We start from the raw sequence: 18,930 nt of genomic DNA, 5'->3' as shown, positions 1-18,930 counted from the left end.
TTTGTGGGACTAATCTATGCTTTGCAGGACACTTAGCATCCTCAGTCCATCAGCACACTAAATACCAGTGAAATGATGATGACCCTCACTGATACCTGACTCTCCCTTGAAGACCTTATTCCCTTCTGGTCCTCTAAAGTGGTGGTGGTTTTCCATCCGACAGCCCTACCTACTGGGCCTGGAGGAAGATAGGTGCCCCCCTCGTTCCTTATTGCTGCTTCCCCATCATTCTGCCTCCCTTCTCCCTAATTGCTCCAAACCAAATTTCAATTACAAGTCATCAGACCCCTCCCCCTTTTTGTCACAATCATCTACAGATCCCCAAGCTCTCCCTGTAATTCCTGGAAGAGTAGGACCTGGCTCTCCAACACCGTGCCTCTCTAATTCATGGAGACATTAACATTGTGTAGATGACATTTCCTACACCCTGGTTTCTCAGTTCCTTCACCTCCTCTCTTTTAATGGCTTTATCTTCTACCCTATTTCAGACACTCACTTCCATGTTCTTACTCCAGAACGTGTCATTAAGGGAACTGCAGCCATTCCCTAAAGTCAATTTCAAATGTCCCACGTTTTCTTCATCACCTTCTATTTTTCCTGTTCACTCTGGTGTCTGAACTTCAAAAGTCCTCCTACTGCACCAGGACCTACACTCCATTGATCCTTCTACTTTTCACTGTTCCCGATGCCCTCACTAAGTGTGCTCTCACCCAGGACATTTGCACTCGGGGTTTGCTCTGCCCTCAGATACTTGCAGGGTTTGCTCCCCAGCTCCTTCCAGGCTCTGCTCCACCATCATCCTTCACAGGATCATTTTAAAATGCCCCTTCCCTCAAAATAGTTTCTCCTTATCCTTGTATGGTTTATTTTTCTCCACTGTGCCTATCACTAAGATACTATATATTTTCCTTTTTATTTATCCCTCTGGGATGGAAGCTTCATGAGGGCAGGGAATTTTGTTTACTGTAACCCAGTGCCTAGAACAGTGCTTGGCACATATATGGTTATCAATAAATATTTGTTGAATGACAAAAATGTGCTAGGGCTCCATTTTGAACCCAGGGCAGTTGGACAAGAAAGTTCCTCCTCTCACTACTCTGTGTCCTTTCAAGATGAACCAGTTAGGAACTAGACTGTGGGAGCCACGGGGCTAGTGCTTTTTCTGAGGGTGTGGGTAGGAGTGTGGAGAAGAGGACTCCACGGAATACCCTAGATGTGGGTGATTGGCAATATAGTACCAATTAAAATTTTGAAAAAAGATGAACATTCAGAGGGCTTGCCCATCTCATTAAGGCATGGACCAGTGTCATTGCTTCTCCACTCTGTTCCTTCTCTCCTTTCTCTTCCCATCCTTCCCATCTTAATCTCCCTTTCTCTATTCTACATATCTATTTTTCTTCTCTCCCTCCCTCCCTCTCTGCCTCTCAGTTTCTTACCTCTCACTCCTTGACCTCCTTTCTCCTCTCCTTAGCTTTCTCAAAGAACAAAGCAAATTATTTTTTGGAAAGAATTTTAATTTCCAAGGTGTGGGAAAAATGAAATTGTCCCCTTTCCCGAGGTTCCCTTGAGCATCCTGCAACTTAATGAAATAAATGGCCTGGAGGAAGACGTGGTGAGTGGAGGTCGGTTGGTGGGTCTGTCTATGCTTGGGTTCTCTCTCCCTCCCTGTTTGGTCTCTGCAGCTCTAGGAGGATGGGCAGGGCAGGGTGAACTTATCGCTGGCCCCTTGCCCCATGCTACTTCTGAAGTAGAAATAAATGACAGCCTAGAGATGTTGAAGAAATTCGAAAAAGGAGGGAGGGAGAAACGGCTCTTAATAGCAAATTGTGAAGCTGGTAGAAAGACATGATCCTCTTTCTGAATGCCAAGTGCTAATTTCCATGGATGAGTCGGCCTAGGGCAGCCCAGTTTCTCTTCCTCCTCAATGAATTAGCCTACAGTAGTTGGAAGTGGTAGAAACAGGGTGACAGTTCTGATATTGGGGCACCTGCTCCACCAGTGAGAAGCAGAGGTGTCAGGAAGGTGCGCCGCACAAAATTTGGCAGTCTTCATCGACAGCAGATGGAGCAGTGTGTCAAGAACAAGGACTTTGCTTTCAGTCATGCTTGAATTCAAATCTTAGTTGCATTAATTTCTACCTCTGTAATCTTGTCATTTTACTTACTCTTTTGTGCCTTAGTTTCCTCTTCTGTCAAACAGAGATGATAAGAGTCCCTACCTCATTGGGTTGTCATAGGGACTGGAGATGATGCATAATAATGATGACGACAATGATGATGATTATTAGTGTGAATCTGGATATTTACTAAATACCAGACATTGTGCTAAACGTGCACACTAGCTCACATAAACTGCCCAGAACAATGTTTGGCACATAATGAGCATTTGATACATTTTGAGTAGCATTATTATCCAGCACTGTGTAAGAGAGTAAGAAAATGACTTTGGGGGACATGAACATTTGAGACACATGAATATTTCAGTCACTTCTCTGTTGTGAGGTGAAGTTTCAGCTTCCCTGGAACCTTGATACAAAAAGTATTCCATCAAGATGGATTACGTTATAGTTGCAGAAAGAAATGACTCCAAAATCTTGGTGGCTTTACCCAACAAAGGTGTATTTCTCACTTATATGAGAAATGAGGTGTCCAATGAGGGTCAGCCTATGGTTCTGCTCATCACTGTCACTCAGAGCCCATGGTGGATGGATGTTCCATCTTGATGTCTGTTTCCACAATTACCAAGACAGAAAAAAGGGGGACTCGTATAGAGAAACAGCAACTAAATACTCCTGCCCAAAAGTAATTCATGTCTCTTGCTCACATTCGTTTGGCAAAAGCCAGTCACTTGGCCACATATTAGCTTCAACGTGGTGGAAAAATGCAATCTACCATGCGCATGTTCCAGGAGAACTAAAATATTTGTTAATAGCCCAAGGACCATGGACCCTAATCATCACCACAGAAGGGCATGCTCTGGCTGGTGGATGTCACTGACATTCTGTTTATAAAGAATGACTATTAAGAGCTACCATGAACTGAGCATCTATTATCTAATAGGTATTGTGCCAGGTACTTTGCATGTGTATGCCAGTTAGTCCTCCCAAGGAGGTCTTAATAACCTCCATGTTATAATGTGGAAACTGAGGCTCAGGGAGGTTCACTTTCAAGGGCTTAATAGTATCAAGGATAGCATGAGTATAGGGTGCACAGGTTTTCTGGATTTACATGGATATCTGTCAAAAAGAACAGTGCATTAAGAGGCTACCGAGACTGATTTCTAGTCCCACTTCCTAATTTTTAAAGTCTGAGCACATGCCAGGATGGCAAACAGGTCTTGCGCGTCAACTCTGACAGATGTGCCTTGGTTGCTGGAGAACTGTGATGAGAAGGCTCTCAGATGGGAAAGAGTCATGTGACTGATTAAGAACGTCTGCTCTGGGCAGAGGAAAGCGGTGGCAGCTGGGAAACAGATGTTTGCCATCTCTGGGCATTTTTTTTTAACCTCTCTGGGTTTCAGTTATATCACTTATAAAACAAGGTTAATAAAACCTTACCTGAGTGAAGGTAGGAGCCTGGCCAAGATGATTTCTTGATGTCCTCAGAGGGCACCAAAACTTCAGTTCCTAGGTGCATGTATTCCAACTTATTTTATGCATATTGTTCCACCATGTCGTCATGAAAATCCATTAGTATGTGTGGGATTGGGCTGGGGAAGGGAACCCAACAGACTGAGTCATTGAAAACTGCTCCGAAGGAGAGCAGAGCTGGAGGCCTTTGACAGGAAAGATGAATCATTTATTGGCACTTAAGGGTGCCAGTCATTACTGCCCTACCAAGCACACATCTGTGAGCTGGATATGCCTCTTGGTCTACAAATCCAAAGGCTGGGTTTCTCAGTCTGGGTGATATGTTGGGGAGGCATGCATCTTCAGATAAACATGCCTCATACTTTTGGTGGTGATTTGAGGAATACAAGCAATACATTTGTCTTAAGGTAGACATGATATACTAATCAGGATCCCAATGGGAAATAGATAGCACACTCAAAGGGTTTATTCAAAGAGATTTTAATAAAGATTACAGAGGTGTGGTCAGGATCAAGGGAACAACAAGGGATGGCGTGATCTGCAGCGACTAGCAACAGCGAGGCCATTACCATTCACAGGCTAAAAGGGACACAGGAGGGAAAGGTGTTACCAGGACCTGTGTGTGCTATGGTCAAACGGAGCCATGGCTGTAGGAACTCAGCCGCTGTGCTCCCCAGACTACTGTCACACAGGGAGAGGGTGGGAGTAGACACAGGGATGTTCTCTCCTCTCACCCGCTGATACCCTGCCAGAGGAATAGATACTGGATACAGAATACACATAGAATTCACATGAGTTTAAAGAGGCCACATCACAGGTGAATGAGGAGGGAAGGGGGAGCACTGTGGTGAGAGAAGCACATTCATCTTGTTTTTGGGGGCCAGGGCATCAGCGTGGGAGAAGGGAATTTGAAGCTCAGCAAAACTTAAACCTATTTTCCTGGACTTAGAATCTTTGGGAACATGTGGTGTTTTGTTTTAGGTGATAACCTAATGTTTTCCCTCTATTTTAAGAAAGGTTTCTCGTGAACCTGTCGCTTACATCCTTGAAATGGAGGTAAAATAAGGGAAGTGTTTTGGTCCATTTTGGGTTAGAAGTTTATGTAGATGGTATATGGCCTTGAACTGGCACAAGTGAGGGAGCCCCAAAGTCCCTCAGGGTAAAAGTTGGGACCCACTTAAATGATGGAGATGGTCCTTTTAGAGCCCTTTGTTGTTGTTGTGCTGGCTTTGGAAGATTTTATCTTCTTTAAGAAAGGAGACCATTCTATCCCACCAGTCAAATTGACAACCTCTGCTTCCAAGGCTGTCTGTGTTATCCTGGAAATCCATCCCAGCTTCCAGGCCAGAATCAGGGGAGGGGGGGGGGGGGGGGGGGGGGGGGAAGGGACACGACAGGGGACAGGGACAGACACACAGACGACACACGGGGGGCATGGGGGGGAGACAGGGACATGACACTGTCAGGTTTTCTTCTTCTTTTCTCAGAGCCACTTCCCCACAAAAAGCCAAATACCCTTCCTAATCTTGGAGCAGATGCCTCCGTAAGGACAGAAGAAAGGCTTACAACTGCATTGCCCAGTATGGCAGCCTGAAGCCACATGTGACCATTTAAATTTTAAATGAAATTAAAATTAAATAAAATAAAAAAATTTAGTTCCTGAATCACACTACTCGCATTTCAGGTGCTCAGTAGTCACACATAGCTATATTGTGTTAGTGCATAATGTTTCCATCATTATAGAGAGTTCTATTGGACAGACGGGTCTAGATCCTCATGCATGGCCCTGGATGGGCTAGGGCGCCGGCAACAGCATTCAACAACTGTCTTCACCCACAGAATTCTCTCCTTGATGACAAGTGAATATCTGGGCTTGTCTGGTTTTCCTGTGCAGCCAGCAAATTACTAATGATGACGATAATTGCAGCCCACATTTATTTAGTCCTTAACATGAGTCAAACAGTGTGCTAAGGTTTTATAATACATTATGTCGTTTAATTACTACCACAACCCTGAGGAAGACACTATTATTATCTCCATTTTAACAATGCAGAAACTGAGGCTCAGAGAAATTAAGTGACTATACAACTATTGGGTAATACCATACGAAACTGCCAATATTCAGCTGTGTTTGATGGTTCAACCTCATAGTAAATGGCAGAGCCTGGTTTCAAATGCAGGTCCAAAGACCACGTCCAGTTCCATGTGGCTAAGGCTCTGTAAGTGACTACCTTGAAACCTACTTCAGAGGGCGTTTGAAGGATTAAATGAAATTATGTTGGTTCTGTGCCTGGTCCACAGAGGGGCTCCTGGAACGTTAGTTCTTTTTGTTTTAACTTTCGTCTGTCTGTCATTCTCATGCTCTTGGGAGGCAGAGCACAGTGTCTGAGCAGATGTGGTCAGTGAGATTGGGAGGAAGAGGCCACCGCCATTTACCAGATCCCCTACCAGGGACCTGGAAGAGTTCATCTTCCTCACCAAGACCTCCCCATCCTTCCGCCCACCAGTCCCCACACCTCTCTCTCAGGAGTCTCTACTGCTGGGCAGATCTGGGTCATTCTCTCTGGGCCTCCAGCAGAGAGAGGGGTGATAGACACTGGCCCCTTCTATTCCCTGTGCCTTCACAGCCCCAGCAGATGCACTTCATCAACAGACCTCTCCCCTGGAGATCTTAGAAGGAGTCGGAAGGCTGGAGGTGGACCGGAAGGGGCTGCTGCTGCACTGAGCAGGTCAGCTGGTTCTCTAAGCAGCACTCCAGACCTCCTGCGTGTTATAACTCTGTCTTCATGATTGTTTCTGGCCAGGAGCCTGACTGCAAATTCTTCCCTCTTTTATTTGGCAAGAGGGGAGAGAAGCTCCCCTTGGCTGAGGGTCCTGCTATTTGAGTGGGGTTTTAGGACTTGCGGGTCATTTCCATCCATATGAGGAACATTTGTCTCTCCAAAGCAATAGTATAGGGTTGCCGGATTCAGCAAATGAAAATACAGGACACCTGGTTAAATGTGAATCGCAGATAAACAACAGAAAATCTTTTAGTAAGCAAGAGCCTTGGGGATCAGACAGACCTGGGCTTGAAGCCCACCATTTATTGATTGTGTCAACTTGGCTGAATTACTTAACCTCTCTGAGCCTCTGTTTCTTCCTAAAACAAAAAGGAATATAATACCTTATTTAGGGATGCATTAAGGATTAAATGAAGTTATAAAATACAACCCACTGGGCTGTCGTGTAAGAACGCACAAAACAATCACTCATTTTTACAACACAAGTGTAGGTCCAGTCACACCTGAGACAAACTTGATGGTGAGAGTGGCAAAAACCCTTGGAACTGGGGCAATCTCCATTTGCTCAGTTCAAATGAGCCTTTAACTTCAGGACCTCAATTTCCAGTAGTCCTATGGAGGGAGGCAGGAATTCTGAGGAAAAGGGGGGCAGGGAGAGAAAGGACCAATGTCCTGTGGGAACTGGTTTTCTGACCCAGAAACAGAAGGAGCCGAGAGTGGAGGCCACGTCGACTCAATTCCCTTTGCTCAGTGGTCAGCCCAGAACAGTTGTCCAAAAGGCAGGGTTTTTTGGTTTGTTTTTTTCATGGAAAGGTGTGGGAAAGGAGGCCCTGAGGGGTGAGGACATGTGGGGGCTCCCATCAAAGGAGGGAGAAGTGGCTCACTTTGGCATGTTTCACAGGTCAAGTCTTGGGGCTCCCATATTAAATCTATGCCAGGGTTTCTCAGTTTTGGCTTTACTGACAGTTTGGGTCATATACTTCTTTGTTATGGGGCTGTCCTGTGCATGTTTAGCTGTAGGCCTCTACCTACCAGATGCCAGTCACCCCTCTCATCCTCCCTCAAAATGGTGACAGTCAAAAACCTCTCCAGACCCTGCCAAATGGGCCCCAGGGTGGGCGAGGAGGGATGACAAAATCTCCTAGGGTTGAGAACCACCTGTCTAAAGAATCTACTAGCCAACACTCAAACCATTTTATTAGCTACCATTTATTGAGAATTTATAAATATTACCTCCAATTGCCATGCTCATATTACAAGGTAGGTCTTATTACCTACATTTAATAGTTGAAGAAACAGATAAAGTAACTTGCCCCAAATCCTACAGCTGGTAGACCTGGGCTTCTGACCAAGGCTGGTCCAACTCCAAAGCTCATACCGCTCCTGCTGCCACGCTCCCTCTCTCTGGAAAATCAAGGACTTTTTTTCCTTTAAAATGTAAGGAAATTCTTCTCAAGTCAACTCAAGTCCAAAAATATTGATTGAGAAGCCATGAGAAGCTACAAGAGAAATCTAAGATGTTGCTCCTCTCAAGGAGTTTTCACTATCAAGGTCATTGAGGAGGTCAAGACTCTCACCCAAAACAGTTAAAGAGCAGCACAAGGCAGTGGGAGTTTGGGCCAAAACGAACATTTTTAGAGTTAGAACTTTGTGAACCGAATGCCCTTTGTGTATGTCTGCTTCGTGTGTCCTTTCACTGCCAATCTTAATAATAAAAAAAAAAGAAGGAGAAATGGAGCCTTGAAGTTCACGGGATCTACCAGCCACGCGTCTTAGGAAATTAATTCTCTCGCCTTGAGGTGGGCTGGGGGTTGCTTCCAGCCAAACACTCAGCCATCTTCTTTCTGGCTCTCTGCACGAAGTCCACCTTTCCCCTTTCCTTTCGGATGGCGGTGTACTCATAAGCCTTGAGCTTGCTGTAGTAATCGGAGAACTTGTTGTAGAGGATGGAAATGGGCATCCCGTTGAGGATGATCCCAAAAGCAATGCAGAGGAAGGCAAAAAGCCTGCCTAGGTGGGTCTCTGGGTACATGTCTCCATAGCCCACAGTGGAGATGCTCACCTGTTGAGGAAGGAAAGCAGGATGGAACTGTTAGCATAGTGAGGGAGGAGAAGAAAGGGAGAGAACCAAGCAGGGAAGTGTCTTCTGTCTCCTTGAAGGTGCACGTGGGTCATGTAACAGCTCACCATGGAGCCACCTTTTGGAGGTTCCAGAAAGTCTGCCTGCTGGACCTGTGTCATGGAAAGAACACAAGCTTTGAAGCTGAAAGTCTTGGGTTTAAATCCTATCACTTACAAATTTTCTTATATACAATATAAGGAAGATAATACCTTTTTTAAATATGAAGAGCATATAAGATAACATGTGTAAAGTTCTTGGTGTCAAATGGGCTCCATAAATGTAGGTCTTTGCCTCTCCTCTGCTGGGCACCTTTAGGACGGGGGTCCCTGGGTTTGCCTACATGATATGTGTACTGGAAAGAGCTTAGAACCAGCCAGAGCTGGGTTCAAGTCCTGACTCTGCCTTTTCCCTGCTGAGTGACCTTGGGCAAAACATTCAGTCTCTAAGCCTTGGTTCCTCCATCTAAAACGGGAGCATAGTACTTAACTCTCAGAATTCTCATGAAGACTAAGAAAATGAATATAAAATGCTTAACACAGTATCAGGCACACAAAAGGCATTAACTTTCTCTAATGTCCTTCTCTCTTCTTTAAAATAAAGACGATTGTAATAATTCTCAGGGTTGTTACTAGTTCAAATGAGAGTGTATGCAAAGGTGCTTTAACTGAACGCCTGGAGGAACACACTCTCATTATTTTGCGAAGGGATTTTTGTAAGACATCACTGACCAAAAATATGTTCACCTTGCATGAAATTCTTCCCATCACTCTTGTCACACTGCTTTAAATTCCACTAATTAGAGATTTATTTAGGTTAACAAGCTTCTGTTTTAAAATGCAGATACCCTTGGGGCTAGTTATCAGTCAGTGTAGCCAGAGAAAACCGGGAAAACCTCCCAGGGCCTGTATTTTATGGCTCATGTACTAAGACTCCCTTTGGTCCCCAGACTGTTGGTGAAATTACTACAAGTCTTTTAGGCAGGGCAGTTGATTACAGTTGAAAAAATGGTGCGTTGCACAAATCCAGGGGGCACTGTTCGCTTCATTGATTTGCATTGTTGTTGCCACAACCTTCCAGCAGGTGGTCGTAAAAGGTACAAAGTCATTCTGTTGGCCCATACCAAGAAGGCCTATAGCTTAGAAATTTAAACCTTGTTTTGATGATGTAGGGGTTAGTCTGAACTTCAAATAAGGATGACTGGTTAATTAAAATGAAATGGAGAAGTGGGCCAGCTGGGCAAGTCCGGTGGGGCTGATAAGAACCACAGCTCCATCCAGCCCATAAAAAGAAAGCTTGCACCTCCTCTTTGGGGTGGGTGATGCACCACCTCTTCCTGCTCCATCTCTGGTGAGAGACCTGCTGACGGATGGGCTGCCCCAACAAGGTGGAGGAACACAAGCAAGCATCTAAGAGAGGCAGGATGGTGTAGACGAGGTGAAGGAAACAGGAATGGCTCTAGGCTCTGTGGGTCTGAATCGACTTCCCAGCTGTGTGACTTGGGCCAGTCACCTAACTTCTTTCTGTTTCCATTTCTACTTTTGAAATGCAGGGAGAATAATAGTACCTACCTCATAGGGTTGTTTTGGGAATTGCAGGAGTGCCTGGCCCAGGGTGTGTGAACGATAATGTTAGTTCCTCTACTTATGAGACCAACAGGCCATGGGAACAGGCTCCTCCCTGGCTCCTGCTGAATGCTGTGTGAGGGAGATTGAGCGGGATGCACTCCAGCTCCATTAGAGAATCTCCTTTTCCTACTTTCTGGACCAAAGGGTGATGAGAGGCAGTGATAAAGTGGGATCGTGGGTTAATCTCAAAGTATGTTTGCCTTCATGTGTTTCTTGTCACTGGCCACACCAAAAGGAAAAGAACATGAGTCAGACTCTGTTCAGGTGTGTGAACTGAACAACAGTTTTCATACGTCACTAACACCATCACTCACACCTCTGTGGGACTGTTTAGTCAGTCTACTTTCCCTGGAGGAGGCCTAAAGGGGGTTGGATATAGGGGTGAATGACTTGAAGGGGTACTTTTAGAACAGGAAGCATCCATTTAAGGCCAGCAGAGGCTTTGAGGTAAACCAGCCCCTCAAGGGCGCAAGATTGGGGGAGGGAGGGGAGGCTGGGAGGATACAGAGGAAGGAAAATAATTGAGACAAAGCACCGATTTTAAACTTCTGCTCAATCCTCACACTGGCTTTGCTTCACTCCCAACCCCAACTTCATTTTTTTGGGCTGAACTTTGAGTGAAAAGTCAACAGCAGAGAGAATTGGCTTAAGGAAGATGAAATATTTGACGTCCATAATATGGTCTAAAGATTTTTGTTTATCTTGGATCTCTATTTTTAGAGAAAAGATCTCTGCTGCTCAGAGGCTCTGTATGACTGGTCCTGAAGAATCTGTTCAAAATGCATAGCTAATTTATGCATTGTCTGCTTTGTGGATAATTTGACTCAACTAGTGATCTGGTTCTTGGTCCTTGGCTCCCAGAGGAACTCAGGATTCCTTGACTTTAGGGTACTTTTTCTCCACGTTCTACAGGCCAAATCTTTTCTCCCTGGATGCGCATTAAAGATCGAAGGCCCCAGAGTGGCCGACGTGACTTCACAGTGAGTTCTCAAATTAGTAGGAGTTGGGTTTGGAAATGTGACCAATATTTCTGCAATCCATCTTAATATCCTGAAAAAACTGGCTGGTTCAGCCACTCTGTAAACTGGAAACTTACCATTCCGTTGAAAACTTACATATTTTCCCTAGCCTTTGGGTCCCAAAAGCCAGAATGTGACCTTCCCCTCAGCAGCTCACCCATTAATCAGCAAATGCTGGCCTGCTAGACATTACAAGGAGGACAAGGATCCAGTTCTTCTCTGAAACTTTAGAATGACTATACTTGAATTTCTCCTTCAACAAGGAATGTCTGTTTCCTTGATAATGAACTAGGCAGAGATTAAATCTTGGCACCCAGTAATCCATGCATCTAGGAATTATGATCCCAGGGAATAAAACTGAGTTTTAAAAATAATTAACACCCCTTCTAGTGTTCCCAAAGAACTTGAGGTGGTAAAGACTAATGTTTTCTGGCTAACAGTATTGCATACCTCACTCATGTTGTCCTTTAAAGGATTTAGCTTCAAAGGCTATACTTAGCCTATCCATGCTGCTGTTGCCACAAATAGTTTAGGAATTCCTCTTTGGGATTATAATCTGCACAGAGGATTCAGAGGCATGACCTTCAAACAAGTAGTCTTATTTACCTTGAGGGTTACCTCTGGGTGCCAATCTTAAACTCAAGGGTCTTGAGTTAAAATATTGAATCCATCCTCAAAAAGGGAAAGATTGAGCACCATTACAAAGAGGCAAATGGACATGTCACAGGCTCTGAAGATAATTCCTCAGTGGAATTCGAAGAATGTTTTGATCAGTGGAAGCACTGTTAGAATGAGGTCATGGGTGACCACCTTGAAGAGAACAACCAGGTATATTAAAGTTCTGACATGTACATAAATTGTACAATAAGGAGGTGTGCAAAAGCTAAGACAAGTTTGGGGTCTATTAATTTGTCCACAGAAAGGTATGCAATAATGACGATGCCCTCTGCATCCTCAGCTTACTTGGCACAACTCCCTGCCCTCTACAGTTCAGTCATGTCCCCCTCAGGTCATACTGGCCAACAGGAGAAGCATAGTTTAAAGAGATAAAACGGGACCACTCCAAATCAGGAGTGCACAAGATCAAAAGTGATAAAAAAAAAAAAAAAAAAAAAGAAGCCTAATAGCCTTTGCCCCACTTATGGCTCCTGTGCTGTTTCTGAAGCAGCTAGGAGAACTTTAATGCCTTCTATGCCAGACATTTACCCAGCGTCTCTCAGTCTAAGCCCGACACTCTTCTGTACTCTGTGCTGTAATTCTGCTGCTGGGAGTCTGCAAACTACAATTCCCAGATTCCCTTGCCTGCTGTCTTCTGGTTATGTTCTGCCAATGAGAGACACTGTTCGGAGACTGGAATGTGGGATGAGAGATAAGAGTCTCTCTTCCTCCTTCTGGTTTCTGTCATCATCCTCCAAAAACAGCAGATAGTGATGGCTCAGGCATCATGACACCAACCTCATAGTGTCATCTTAGGGGGCCCTGCAACAGCTAAACAGGAATTCCATCTCTGTCCTCCTAGATTCTGGTAACTCTATCTTCTGTTTGTTCCCCCAATTCTAGGGCCGACATCTCTTTCTTACAGTAACCAATCTTTGGGTTATTTCAGTTTGCCTTTTTGTTCCTCCAGCCTTCTAACACCTATATATCTATCTCCCTTATCAAATTCCTTTTGTTTAAAATATCTATCTTTTTTTTTTCTGTTTTCCTGACTGTAATCTGACTGATTCACCTTCCAAATGGGTCTTATCAAAGCAAGCAAGCAATCAACAAAAATAAAGTAAAATAAATCTCAGTGAATTTGTAAGTCCCACCTATTTGCAAGGAAATAATAACATACTTTAGGTAAACATATCAAGATAGGAACATGGTCTCTGGGCACAATTATCTGATGATAAATTTTCTTTTTGTAGAGTTTTTGAAGGAATGAGTTCATGACACAGTTTCCTGTTTGATTTCTACAGCTTTAACTTGCTCTAGAAGGCCCAGAAAGAAATAGTCTATTGAACAGTTTAATTGTCCTTTTCTACTTAAAAACATAGCCATACCGGAGGCCAATGATTACAGCTTCATCACAGAGCTAATTGTTCCTGTTGAGTTGTGCCGTGCATTTCCCACACCCAGGCAACTGGAGAGCCCAACACACCTGGAGCTGCTCCAGGCGTGGGCCTGTTGATCTGGACACTCGGAAGGTCTCCCAAGATAGAACAGCTGACCCTTTTGTATGTTAGACAGACTCTCTCTTTTTCCCAGTAGAGAAGGAATCACTTCTATTTTCCCAAAAATGAATCTGGAAGCAAAGGTTATTGCTTCCATGTGATAAAGACTATCAACTTGTCAGATATGGTAGCCTCTATTTATTGCAGATGTCCTACAGGCTAGTATTTTACATATGTTTCCTATTAGTGCTTACAAATGACCTCTATCTGACAGACGAGTAGGACAGGACTATCTGCTATCCTAACACAGGAGCACGTGCAGACATGAGCGTCCACAAGGGATTTGTTTTGCAGCTGGAAGAGAATTCACAATAATGAATATTACTGTATTCCTCCTAAAACCCTGAGTTGAATGACAGAGGAAGGCTGCAGGATCTTGGCATAGAGAGACGGAAGATTATTAAAAGCAAGTCAGATTTTGGAATTGTCTGAAAGTACTAAAAACACATGGAAGAAAGGATTAGAGAATGTGTCTCTAATGTGGGTGAATATATCCCAAGGGAGACAGCACAGGGGTGGTGCAAGAACATAGCAATCATATTTTTCTTTCCCTCATCTTTAATTTGCAATGTGTGGGGATATGTTTTCTGATGTGTATAGTATATTTGAGCAGCAATATCTTACTGCAGTAGAATGACCATATTACTGGACCCATTCTTTACAGCTTCCTCTATCCTAGCTCTTTGCCACACAACTTTGCAGTGCTTTCCTACCATGAGTGGGCCAACCCACTCTGCCCTTTGACTGTGACTTTGCTCTTGTGACTTGCTTTGGCCAACGGGTTGAACAAATGACAGGAACAGAAGCTTCTACAGTGCTTGCATGATTGGACTTGTACTCTCTCACTTGCCCTTTGCCTTGGCCATGGATTCATGCCTGCTGGAGGACATGTGGTCTAGTCTCCCCTTCATCCTAGCTATCAATCAGATGACCATCAGACATGTGAGTGACTGACACCAGCCCAAATGGGAAGAACGTTCTAGTTGAAACTAGCCTAAATTGCAGACTTGCAAACTCATGAGCTAAATAAATGCTTGACAATTAAGCCATTGAGTTTTAGGGTTGTTTGTGATACATCATTATTATAGCAATAAATAACATAATTTATGAATAACTATGTATTTATCATGGGTGTGTGCTCAAAAAATTTTAAATTATGTGGTGTATTGATCAGTAAAATGCTTGGAAACCACTGGATCAGTTACTTTGAGGATTCTACTTCTCAGATTCTCATGTCTGTTTCATCCTATTTAGATAAGTTTCTTCTCATCATTCAAATTTTAGCTCAATGTCAACTTCTCCAAGAGGGCTTCTCTGACTCTCCCATTAAAGGTAGATTCCACCACCCAAGTCACTATCCTGTTATCTTATACAAGACCCACCAAGATCTGAAATTATTTATTATCTTTCTCCTCTAGAATATAAACTCCATGAGGGAAAGAACTTCACCTTCTTTTCCCATCACCCGGAATCCCTAGTGTTTACAATACTACTTGGCTTTACTGGAGGTGCTTAAAAATTCTTGCTCCATGAATGAATGAGATGGACTTTTGTGGGTTACATGAAGAATTGGTCCTAATATTTTGCATCTTTTTACTTTGCATCTACATAAGGAAGCAAGACATTTTGCTTGCATCATTTTGACATGTTCTTTTCTCTTTGCTCCACTGAGAATACGGACCCTTAGTAAACAATATGCAGCGTCATCAGAAGTATGGAGAAGAACGGGGTTAATAACACGTCAGTCCTGGGGAATAGAGCAGTCCTGGAATGTGCAAGGGGAATTGCTCCTATTGTTTTCATAGGTTAGTTTAGAAACAAATACAAGTTATCAGTCTTTTATCTAATAATGAGTTTTACTAGTATAAATAATTCTCAGAGAATAAAATGGACGAAGGCCATTATAAAAGGTTAGGGTTTGTAAACGGTAAGGCCGAAATGTGCAAATTTGGGTCTGTGAAAGGGTGCCCGGTAGAGCTAATGGCCACAACAGAAACCTCACATTGGTAAAAGCAAGAATTGGTAAAATTTGTTATAGATAAAAACTGAATAGTGATTCAATTTTTATTGTAAAGTTTATGGAAAACACTGATCTTGAGTAAAATAATTTTAGTTAACATAAAAAGAGGATAATTTGAAAGTTTCAAATGTCATTTGCATTAAACAGATCAAGAAATTAAAAGGGATCAATAGGCATTCACTTCAGGAAATTTTTTAAAAGAAAAATCCATTATTGGCAACAGAATTATTATCAAAAGCTTTATATTAATATACAAAAGGTAGACAAAGTTTTGTGGGTTAAAACTATAGTCTCAAAGAGTCCACTAGGTCCAGCCTATATATGTCAGCCTTCAAAGATATCTGGGTGAATGGAAACGACTCTCTAAAACTGGATATCATATCATAAGCATGCGGATTTGCTCTTTTCCCTTCCTGCTTTACTCACCTCCAAAGTAAATGTCATTTGCTGGGGGACAAATCATCCTCCATCAGCTCCATCTGTACACGTGGTTTATCTGCTATGGGGATGACCTTTCATCATTTGGAATATGATCAGAGGAGCGGCATTTGGCTAGCTCCTTCGAAAGGGCCTAATGTCATCCCATCACTGGAGAAAGCTCACAAATCCTGTTGTACATATGAGCTCTCTGCTTTTCAGGGAAGGAAAACGCATTGAACTGAAGAGCTCTGCATCCTCCCCTTTGAGAGACAAGGAAACTGAGGACAGGTACTGAGGGAGTGAACTTTCACAGTTCATTATTTAGGGTCACACTCAACTTATTAGCAGATCTGGGACTAGAACCTAAATCTAAATCTTCCATCCCACTACTCTACAATGTGAGCAACCCCAGGTTGGTACATCTCAGAGGTTCACACCAGACTGTGGGTTCTGACATACCGAATATTAATGTTGAAAATACCTACTTTCTGAACTGGGAAGAACTGCTTATATTAATGTCTTTAAAGGCATTACAAATAATGTACTTAAAAAAATTAAGAATCCATACATGCAGTTCTTTCCTGTGCACATATGTCAACTTATTGACCCGAGAGGACCCAGTCGGCATTTCCAGGGATTCAGGGATTTTCCAGGGATTTAGTCTAGTATACCAGAAATACAGATATTGAAATAAATGGCATAAATTATCAAAAGGCGAGTACCAAAGAAAACAATGGCAAAAATAAATACTACACTGTACAAATTAGGCAAGACATGCAGAAGACTACAACTTGAAAGAGGCAGTGCTGGGGTGTGGAGAGGGGTGGATTTCTGAGTTGGACAGCCTTGGGTCTCATCCTCGCTCTGCTGCCTTGAGCTGTGTGTCTACACTCAAACTCTCTCTACACCTCAATTCCTCTAGCTGTAAAACGGGGCAATAATGCCTGGTCCTGAAAGAATTTTAGTGACGTGGCGCAAGTTTCAATTTCAGATGCTTCCTTCTGTGTCCAGATTTAGCTACAACCAGAGGGATTTCAGTTAGGGTTGACATGGTTCAGTGGAGTCTCACTTCCTCCTCTGAATAAGTCTCTAGTTTCCTTCAAAACTTGAAGCCACTTCCAATTTGTCCTCTTTTTTAAACAAAATGGCAATCATAAACACCTCACAGGGTTGGGATGCTGAAATAAGATAAACTTTATAAACTACTTAGGACAACAGATGTTCAACAAGTGGCAAATAAAAATGATTATGAAGCTTCTCACATACGTCAACAATGAATCCTCCATAAAATCTGTCTGTTTTAAAACTAAATCTAGATTTGGAGATTCCTAGGACTAAGTCAAGTTAAGTTCCTTACTGGACTATAGCGTCTATATCTTTCCACCCCTATAACACCCACCTCTGTAAATCAGGGGACAAAGACAGGTGGCTGATAATCAAGGAAATGTGGGACTAGCTTCTGCTAGGCCTTGGGAAAGCCCAAGGGCCGTGTTACTTACCGCTGCCCACCACCAGGCGTGGGGGATGCTGGTGAAGTTGGTGCCGGGCACGTCGTGCTCCACGGAGTAGGCAGCCGCGGAGAAGGCGAAGATACCCATGGTGATGAAGAGCAGCAGGCAGCCCACCTGCTGGTAGCACTGGCGCAGCGTGAAGCCGAAGGCGCGCAGCCCGGTGGAGTGGCGCGCTAGCTTGAGGATACGGAGGATGCGCATGAGGCGCATGATGCGCAGCACCTGGCCCACCTTGCCCACGCGGCCCACGGTCTCCAGGTCGTGTTCCAGTGGTGAGCCCTTGCCGTGCTGTTGGTCTTCGCTGGTGAAGCACTCAAGCAGCAGCTGCAGGTAGAGCGGCAGGATGGCCACGAGGTCCACCAGGTTGAGGGCGCTGCGCGCAAAGCGCCGCAGGTCGGGCGTGGAGGCGAGGCGCAGCAGGAACTCCAGCGTGAAGAAGGCGATGCACAGCATCTCCACGTGCTCCAGGATGGGCCTCGGGTCGCCGCCGCCCGCGCCCTGCTCCGTGTGTTGATGCATCTCCTCCACCGTGTTGAGCGCCAGCGCTACGACGGAGACAAGCACGAAGAGGCTGGAGGCCACCCCGATGACCTTGGCGGCCACTGACGAGAAGGGCTTCTCCAGAAGGTTCCAGAGGCAGCGCCGCTGCGGCCCGTAGAAGCGCATGTCTCGGAAGAGCTCCTCGGCCTCCTCAGCCTGCGCCTGGGCACGCAGCTCGCGCTGGATCTTGAGCTGCTCGCTGAGCTCGTCGCGCCGCTCCTCGAAGCAGATGCGGCAGCAGCGCGGCGTGTACTTGAGTCGCACGCCCCAGTAGCCCAGCTCCTCCAGGAAGCTGCGCGGGCACAGCTCGTCGCGCACCATTAGCACGCCTGACAAGTAGAAGTTGTAAACGAGCTGGAACACGGCTGGGTCGCGGTCGAAGAAGTACTCGTCCGTCTGCGCCTCGTAGTCATCACACAGGGCCAGCTGGCGGCTGCGGCTGGTGGAGGTGGCCAGGCGGCCCAGGCGCGTCTTGGGGTAGCAGGCCAGCTCAATGTAGTCCAGGCGGTAGCTGAGGCCACCTACGTTCACTTTCAGCGTGGACGACACGGCCGGAGAGTCCGGGCAGCCTTCGGACTGGGCGGTGGTGGCCGCCTCTGGCTGCTGGTCCGCCTCGGGCAGGTCGTCCTTCAACTCATCCTCCTCTTCCCCATCCTCGTCCTCCTCGATGTAGTAGTTGTAGTTGCCCTCGGTCCAGGCTGGGATGCTGGCCTGGGAGCCGGAACGGCCTCCCACGGAGCAGATGCTCCTGCGGTGTTGGCTGCCCCCTGCCTGGGACGCGTCCTCGCTCTCCGTAGTATTCCAGGGCTTGTAGCTCCAAGACCGCCTCCTCTCGCTCTGTTTCAGCATGGCTGCGGGAAGTGGACCCCTGCTTGTCCTTCCTGGCTGTTGTAGGGTGCCTAGCCTGCTTACCGACCTTAGGAGGATGGATCACGTCTTAGAGAGACCGGTCTGGACCAGCAGACCTAAGGTCTGGGCATTGTCCTCAGAGCTGCCCCTCCTCAGGCCCGGGGCAGCCCAGTCCAGCCTTCCGGGACTGAACACACGCAGACGGCGGTCGACTGCTCTAATCTTGCTGATAGGGA

At 45.1% G+C, this 18,930-nt stretch overlaps 1 protein-coding gene across 1 annotated transcript; it reads right to left on the bottom strand.

The window, feature by feature from the left end:
- Positions 1-8,152: 8,152 nt before the first annotated feature.
- Positions 8,153-18,694, bottom strand: KCNV2 (potassium voltage-gated channel modifier subfamily V member 2). Its single transcript, XM_046663839.1, has 2 exons — positions 17,294-18,694; positions 8,153-8,434 (listed from the first exon to the last, which is right to left on the bottom strand). The coding sequence occupies exons 1-2, from the start codon at positions 18,692-18,694 to the stop codon at positions 8,153-8,155; spliced, it is 1,683 nt and encodes a 560-aa protein (XP_046519795.1).
- Positions 18,695-18,930: the final 236 nt, after the last annotated feature.

This window comes from Equus quagga, chromosome 6 (genome assembly GCF_021613505.1).
Source record: "Equus quagga isolate Etosha38 chromosome 6, UCLA_HA_Equagga_1.0, whole genome shotgun sequence".
NCBI classification, from domain to species: domain Eukaryota; kingdom Metazoa; phylum Chordata; class Mammalia; order Perissodactyla; family Equidae; genus Equus; species Equus quagga.
The sequence above is the reverse complement of the archived record's forward strand: the minus strand, read 5'-3'. Positions and strand labels throughout refer to the sequence as shown.